Source organism: Volvox carteri (assembly GCF_000143455.1).
Source record: "Volvox carteri f. nagariensis unplaced genomic scaffold VOLCAscaffold_47, whole genome shotgun sequence".
Classification (NCBI taxonomy): domain Eukaryota; kingdom Viridiplantae; phylum Chlorophyta; class Chlorophyceae; order Chlamydomonadales; family Volvocaceae; genus Volvox; species Volvox carteri.
The window spans coordinates 258,355-266,478 of NW_003307590.1; the positions used below are offsets into that span (position 1 = coordinate 258,355).

Consider the following 8,124-nt stretch of genomic DNA (forward strand, 5'->3'; position numbering starts at 1 on the left):
TACAATCATCAATATATTAAGGTATAAAAAAATTTCCTTATCCCTGTCTTTATCACCTTGAGATGAGCTATAGCCGCGCAACTCCGGAGCAGCGAAACACACAGCTTGTCAAGGTAACACGACAAGGTGTCCGATAGTGGTGGCGCCGGGAGGGCGTGTCAATCTCGCATCAACAGATGAGGACGACGACGAACACGACGAACACGACGACGACGAACACGACGAACACGAACAACACGAACACGTGCTGTGCGATACGACGAGAAAGGTCGGTGTTACTTCGACGGCGCCCGGGGAACTTCCCGGGCTAAAACATTACCGGGCTAATTACCGCCTCCCCATCGTTTCGGACTCCGGCGCAGCAGTTTGGGACTTGGGACGTGTCCTCAGCTGACTGTTGTTCGGATTGCGGGGGTGCCGCTTGCAACGTAGGATTTGCCCCCAACCGCTCCTATACACACACGTACCCAAGCTAAGACACAGAAGCATACAGACAAAAACACACACACACACACGCACACGCACACACACACGCAACCCCGAAACACACCTCTTTGAGCAGGGCCTCCTGCTTGGCCAGCATGTCGTCCACTTGCCCACTATGAGTGTCCACCCTGTCGTACAGATCGTCCAACCGATCGCGTACGGTGTCCACGTCACCCTTGACGGCGTCCACGTCACGTCGGAACGTCCGTACATCACCGCGGAGGCTCTCCACGTCCCGCTTGAGGACCTCCGTCTGGGGGTTAGGAATGTCGGGGAAGTCCGGGAGGTACGGCACCCTAAGGTAAAGGAGGAGGTTCCGGAGCAATTGACAGACTGAGAAAGACTGGTCCAATCCAATGGGGGTTGAGAAGTGGGAAGTGTGTGTGGGCCGGGAACAAAGGAAGAGGAGGAAGAGGAAAAGAGGAACACCAAGCGACTGGGGCACCACCTCCCTCCACCGCCACCTCAATCCCCGCCATGACACATACACACACGCACGCACACACACATATACACACACGTACACACATACACCAAACTAAAGCATCGTTGTCCAGGGCCCACCTGGTCGCCGTCCAACCGCTTTCCAATCTCGTCCAACCGTCCTCGTAACTCGGCCAACTGCTTCTCTGCCAGATCGCTCTCCAACCGCTTTCCAATCTCGTCCAACCGTCCCCGTAACTCGGCCAACTGCTTCTCGACCAGATCGCTCTCCAACCGCTTTCCAATCTCGTCCAACCGCCCTTTCGTCTCGGCCAACTGCTTATCCACCTCCTCCCGAGCCTTGGTTGCTGCTTCAGCCGCCTTGTCGTGCTCGTCCAACGCGTCGGCCTGCTCGTCCAATGCTCGTACATGCTCGTCTAGAGCTTTAGCATGCTCTTCCAGCTCCCGAACGTGCTTCTCCAGCAGTTTGTTGTGCTCTTCAACCTGCCGTTTTAACTGAAATGGAATGCAAAAAAAAAAACACAAAAACACTGCATTACGTGCCCGCGGAGGCTCTAAAAGAATTGGACCAGTAAAGGCGAGCCTTGTCCCACCCAAAGCTTTAACGTGTAAACCCGAAGTAAAAGAGAGCGTGGCCGTGTCGTATGCGTTCCCCAATCCTCATAGATAACGCAGAAGGGATGAAAAAAGGAAAGGAGCAGACGGGGTGGAGGGGGCAGGGACGATGTGGCCACCAGCAGAGTGGCATGAGGAAACGCAATTCATTTTCAGGTGCCCCAATCCCCATTCTCTGTTCCGCGCGTTCACTCACTCACTCACTCACTCGCTCACTCACTCACTCACTCACTCACTCACTCACTCACTCACTCACTCACTCACTCACTCACTCACGCCGCACAGCAACACAACCCCCCAAACTCACCTCCTCCCGCGCCTGCTCATCGCCCGACTTGACGTCCTCTAAGCTCGCCTCAATGGCCCCCATCCGCCTCTCAGCCTCTTTGCGGTCCGCAGCCACCATGCTGTCCACCTCAACCAACCGCTGCCGTAATTCCGTACGGAGCTCCTGTACGGCCTTATGCTCGGCCAACTCTTTTTCGATACGGGCCGCGACATCCTCCTGCAATAGCAGGTGCAATAGCAAGCGGGGATGCGAAGTGACGAGAAGACGCGAGGCAGGAGTTGCGGATTTTCCACAAATGAAGGAGCAAAAAGCTCTTTGAACAAACTTTTGCTTCACCAACCCCCGTGATATGATTTGAGACTATGAATGATCGCGCAAAGAAGGCGAAGCACCTTTGGGGTCAGAGTGCTTCGCGCCCCGCATCTTCGGGGTTTTTTCCCCTCTCCGAGCTGTCGAGTCGAGTTGCAACGGACTCCCCGACCCCAACAATCTCTCCCCTCCCCTCTTGACGCAGAACCCCGTCTTTTCCCCCCTGCTCAACTTTTCCCCCTCCCTTTCCCGCCCCAGCCCCGCGCACTTAACCCCCCTCCAAAACACATGCACCCACGCATGCACATGCATGCACATGCGCACCTGCATTTGCGCCATAGCCTCCTCAAACGCCTCCTCGATCTCGTCTTTGTGCGTCTCCAGCGCCTCCTGCTGCTTCTGAACGGAAGCCGCCAGTGCCGCCTGCTGCACCACGACGGATGCCTGCTGGGCTGCGTGCATGGAGGCCACCTCTCGGCGGGATGTCTCAATCTGCTCCTGAGCCTCGCTGATGATGCCCTGCGTGTGTGTGCGTGTGCGTGTGTGTATGTATGCGCGCATCACACCGTGCGCAGATGGGGGGAGAGAGGGGAGCGGAAGGGAGGGGCGGAGAAGGGGGGAGAAGTTTTTCAGATCTCTCAGTCACTGGGTCAGAGCCGCCATTGGCCCTTTGGCGGGCTACAACGTTGGCCAATCCATTGATGGCTCCCCGTTTTCTGCATCAAACATCAAACAACTTTCACGAGCTGTCAGTATTTCCACAACCACCGCCATTTCCACCACCACTTCCACTTCACACTGCTGGAGTACTGCATTTGGTGAATCTGCTCGTACTGTGTACGAGCCATCTTGTCTCGCCTTTATTTCCCGCCTACACACACCCCGCGGGGTTCAGTTCCTTAAAAGCACACTAGTACTATCTGCACGTACAGACAAACTCGGTGCGTGTTATTTTCATTAGCTGCCGGCCACCCCACCCCACCCAAACCTACCCCATCCCATCCCCCCGCACCTTCAACTCGGCCTTCTGCTCCGAAATTACCACCTGCGGGTGTGTGACGGGAAAGAATACGTGTTCGGGGGGCGGAGGGTGCTAAGTTTGTGCATTAAGGGGGGAGTGAGAAAGAGGGTGGGAGGGATTAGGAGGCTTAGGGATACACAGTGGAAATTTAAGCCGCACATGCTCCATGGATGGGTGGATGGATGGATGGATGGATAGCGGCATACTTCCAGCATCAGGACCGAATGTACGACAGGGACGGAGCGTTACTTCTCACCTCGAGTTCGGCTTTCTGCTTGGCTTGGAAGTCAGCTAAGGAGGCCTTTTCCTGATCGATAGCCTGTGGGGGACGAGGGCGGGTTTTGGGGAGGGGAGGGGATGATGGTTTGGGTTTAGTTGGGATTGGGTTGGGGATGGGTTGGGTTGGACCGGAGCTGGGGCTGCTGCATGTTGTGGGTTGTGAGGGGAGAAGCTGGCAGGGAAAAGTGTGAGGGAGTCACTTAGGGTTAGAACATTTTTAGTTGGCTGGTTGCCTGGTTGTGTGCTTCAAAAAGATTCTAGAGATTTAACTGCACATAACCAAATTATGCAAGGATACCAAAATGGATTGCATTAAATGTAAATATCAACAATAAGTAAATTGCAGAGGAATGTATATCCGCGGATGTATATCCGCGAAAAGAAAACTTATGTAACGATGTCGGCCCGCATTAAGAGCACCCGTATACGGGAATGGGTGGATGGATGGAGGCGACGAGGGCGAAATTTTAAAAGTGGGTGAAACAGATTTGGGACACGAACAGCAGTATCTGCAGTAGTTGTAACTAGTAGGTGCCTCGGCAGCGTGTGCCAATCCAGGAGAGGGCCGTTATGGAGAATGTGGGTGACACCAAAACATTTTTAATAGCCGTTGCCAATACCCTGAGCCCCGATCTCCCTGCGGGACATCCCCAAAAAGCCCACAGCAGCAAGCCCCAACTGGCCCTCCCCACGGCCGACAGTTTCCCTCCCTCCTTTTTTCTAACAGATCTTACCACCACCAGCTCCTCGATGGCGGTTTTCATGTCGGATTTTTGCGTCTGCAAGGCGCGTTTTTTAAAGGAAGCAGGGGATCAGGGTTGTTGAGAGCTTTAAAATTTTATGAGTTTGATGAAGATGAGGTGTATGGGAAGAGCAGCAGGAAAATTGAATTTAGGAGAAAAGTTTCAGTGAAACTACAACTGTCCAGAAACCGAAAAGCCCGTTTGGAAACATGCATGGCGTCAACGCAGGAAGACAACAAAAGCATGATGAACGACGCGTAGAAAACTGCAAGACAAAAACGCAAAAGGAGCAAAAGAATAAAAAGCACCTGTATGGCCCGCTCGAACTCGTCCTTTGTTATTGCCACCGTATCTCCCAGCTCCTGCCGCGCAGCATCCATCTCGCTACGGGCATCCCGGATTTCCGCGCGCGCCTTATCGACATCCGCCCGCTGCTCCTCCAGCGCTGCGTCAATCTCGTTCTTGGTGGTTGCCAGCGCGGCCATCATCTCGGAGCGCGCGGTTTCCACAGCCTTCGTCTGGGCCTACTCGGTGTTTCAATTTCGGTAATCTTGAATGAGTAAAGCTCAATGAAACGTAGAAATATTGATAATAAAACTGAGGACTGTTTTCTTTTTTCTCTTCAAAGCACGTGTACCGACACAAAGGCACGTCGCGCAGCGCGGCCCACCCCCTCAACCGACGAATTCCCCCCTCCTTCCTCCTACCCAGGCCCGAGGCCCCATCGCGGCGACTGCTCCCCCCTCCATCCCGTCCTCACCTCCAGGGACTCTTCAAGCTCCTTCCGCATCTTCTGTGTCCCCGCCTCCAACGCATCCCGCTGCTCCTTCGTCACCGTCTCCAACACCTCCTTCTGCTCCGTGATCGCCTCGTCCAGCGCTTTCTTCTGCGCAGCCACCGTCTCCCGCACATCCTGCTGCTGCGCGTCCAATGCCGCCGCTACGTCGGCGTGCTGAGCGTCCAGTGCGGCCTTGACTTCCGTTTTCTGGGACTCTAAGTTCCTGCGGCGGCCAACGGACAATGACCACCACGGGGCCGTAAGAAATGGCCCGCATTACAGCGGGCAGGACCAACCCACCGAACACACGGACACTCTCCCCCACACACGCACACACACACACATAGACAGAGACAGAGACAGACGGAGACATATATACCCATCGGGAAATCGTCCACACCGTTAACTCTCACCCACTCGCCCAACCCCACCATGACCAATCATTTCCCCCTCACTTCATCCCGCCCCACTTCAAACCCGAGACTCACTGCCGTACTTCCGCGCCCAGCGCCACAAATGCAGACTCGATTCGTTTGCGTGTGTTGTCCATCTCGTCCTCCATGTCTTTGAGCGCCTCGCCCACCTTGGCCTCCAATTCGGCAGCAGCGCCTTCCGCCTCCTCCTTGACGCTCGAGATCTCCTTGCCCAGGTCCTGAAAAAAAGAATTATATGAAGAAGTAGTAATTGTAGTAGTAGTAATAGTAGTAATAGTAATATAGTAATTGTAGTAGTAGTAATAGTAGTAGTAATATAGTACTTGTAGTAGTAGTAGGAGGAGGAGGAGAAGAAGGATAGAAGAGGAAAGAAGTCTGAGAAAAAAGGAAATGAAGGAAAAGAAATAGGATGTAGAGAAGAAGAAATGTTGAGGAGCTGCACGAAGGCAGTTGAGCCGACCGAGGATATGGCACTTGACAAGGCACACACGCATAGACCGACCGACCGACCCACACACACACACAAACACATGCGCGGGGAAGTCACAACCACCACGCCTGCCCGTACAGGAAACAGCGTCTATCAGGAAATCAAATCAGGCTGAAATAGTTGTGATGATAATGGCGGTGATGTCGGTATTGGTGGTGATGATGCGTCACCATGAAATTATACCCCAAAGCTACAGACCACAACTCACATTCCCTATAGCACAACCTGCCCCTTACCGCGTACGAAGCCGCACCGAACGCGAGAAAATCAGCCTGCACCAGACGCACCATTACTACGACATCGCCGCCGGCCCAGCCATCGCATCTGTATTTCCCCCCTCCCCCCTCTTCCTTCCGCGTATCCCCACCTGCGTCCTAGTGGCAAGCTCCGTGGCCAGGGCGGCAAGTGCAGCAGAGGACGCGGCGGAGGCGGTGCTGATGGCCTCGTTGGTCTCCTGCAGTACGAGAGGGCGGTATGGTACGGTAGATGTACGGCATCAAACAGCTGTGAAATACGACAGTACTGGACTGTACGAAGAGGCGTATTCTGGTGACGACATGGGGCAGTATTGGGGTTTATAAACACAAGTTCACACGCGTAATGGGAGGAAATACACAAGCACGCTTCACGCAGAGGCACACAGACACACACACACACACAGACACACGGCGTGATCGTGTGCCGATGTATGTCTGTATGAGGCTAAGGGAGCTCATGCGGGCTGGAGTGGGCCGCGGCGGTGACGGAGCAGCGGCGGCGACGGCAGCGGCGGCGGCAGCAGCAGCAGCAGGGGCGGCAGCGGCGGCGGCGGCGGTGGCGGCTGTCCCATCCTAGCTGCCTACCCTGCCGATCACAAGAGAAAACCGGCTTTTCTGCCTACTAAGCCGTGACTCCATTCCTTCCTTCTTTCCTACCTTCCTACCTACCTTCTTAAACTCTGTCATCTGGTCTGCTATTGCGGCTTCACGCTTCGACGCATCTCCCCGTTCCGCTGTCGCCCGCTCTTCCAGGGCTGCTGCCGCATCTTCTGCAATCTTCGCTTCCCGCTGCTCCGCCGCTACCCTCTCCGCTGCCGACCGAGCCTCCAGCGCCGCCGCCGCCGCCTCTGCAACCTTAGCTTCCCGCTGCTCCGCCGCCGCCCTCTCCGCCGCCGCCCGCTCTTCCAGGGCTGCTGCCGCCGCCGCTGCCAAGGCCGCTTCCCGCTGTTCTGCCGCCACCCTTTCCGCTGCCGCCCGCGCTTCCAACGCCGCCGCTGCATCTTCTGCAATCTTCGCTTCCCTTTTCTCTGCCTCATCCCTCTCTGCGTTTGCCCGTGCATTCAGGGCCGCCGCCGCCGCCTCTGCAATTTGCGCTTCCCGCTGCTCCGCCGCCTCCCTTTCCGCCTTCACGCGCGCTTCCAACGCCGCCGCCGCGTCATCCGCAACTTTGCGTTCACGAACTACCGCGTCCTCCCTTTCGGCCGTCGCCCGTACCTCCAACGCTGACGTCAGCTTCTCGTCAACTGCCTTGACCTTGGACTCGATATGCTCGTCCAACGTAGCGATCTGCGAGTACAATCGTACAGCCGTACATTTATCGTACACCAAAGGTTACGGAACAGCGCATCAAATAGGCGTACCAAGCACCAAGCAAGAGACGAACAAACCAAATGCAAAGGGGCGAAGGTAATGTGATATTGATGACAAAAATGACGAGAGGAAGAGAGGGAGAGAGACGGACCCACGGCGAAACTGTCGGGCTACCCAGGACGACACAAGCACACACGGCAACAACAGGCCATGTTGTACAACGACGATGTACGACAGCTTCCGCACTGTACGGCACCTCACCTCGTCCTCCAGCATCCTCTGCAGCTCCTCCAGCCGGACGGTCTGGTCGTTCAGCGCCGATTGCGTCTCCTCTTGGTACTACAGTACGTACGACATACAGTACGGCATCATGCATAGAAAATGGCAAAGAGGGCACACGCTTGCACATCACTTGACGCCACAAAACGGTAACCAACCGGAAAACAGTCGATCATATATCGGTCGATCTTGCGTTGTAATGTCGCTGTGTCCACCTCTCCACTTCCCCTCCTCCCTAACTCCCAGACACAGAAAACTGACCACCACCACCACCGCCACTGCCACCACAGTGATTTTTTTTCATTTAGGGCGGGGTCTCAATTTATTCCGACCTAAGTAACAAAGTTGCTAGGGTCGCCGTAATTTATTCCGTAAGTGTGGGGCGCTGG

General features: G+C 55.3%; 1 protein-coding gene across 1 annotated transcript in view; it reads right to left on the reverse strand.

The window, feature by feature from the left end:
- VOLCADRAFT_106596 (uncharacterized protein) overlaps positions 1-8,124 on the reverse strand; it is a gene marked incomplete at its 5' end in the record, with an annotated part of 24,419 nt that overhangs the window by 3,873 nt on the left and 12,422 nt on the right. The window contains 13 exons of the mRNA XM_002954937.1: positions 551-739; positions 1,051-1,425; positions 1,853-2,050; positions 2,468-2,662; positions 3,156-3,188; positions 3,421-3,483; positions 4,178-4,222; positions 4,495-4,647; positions 4,947-5,187; positions 5,453-5,616; positions 6,256-6,342; positions 6,815-7,432; positions 7,718-7,795. Of these exons, the coding sequence (XP_002954983.1) occupies positions 551-739; positions 1,051-1,425; positions 1,853-2,050; positions 2,468-2,662; positions 3,156-3,188; positions 3,421-3,483; positions 4,178-4,222; positions 4,495-4,647; positions 4,947-5,187; positions 5,453-5,616; positions 6,256-6,342; positions 6,815-7,432; positions 7,718-7,795 (2,439 nt within the window). The remainder of the gene's footprint in view (positions 1-550; positions 740-1,050; positions 1,426-1,852; positions 2,051-2,467; positions 2,663-3,155; positions 3,189-3,420; positions 3,484-4,177; positions 4,223-4,494; positions 4,648-4,946; positions 5,188-5,452; positions 5,617-6,255; positions 6,343-6,814; positions 7,433-7,717; positions 7,796-8,124) is intronic.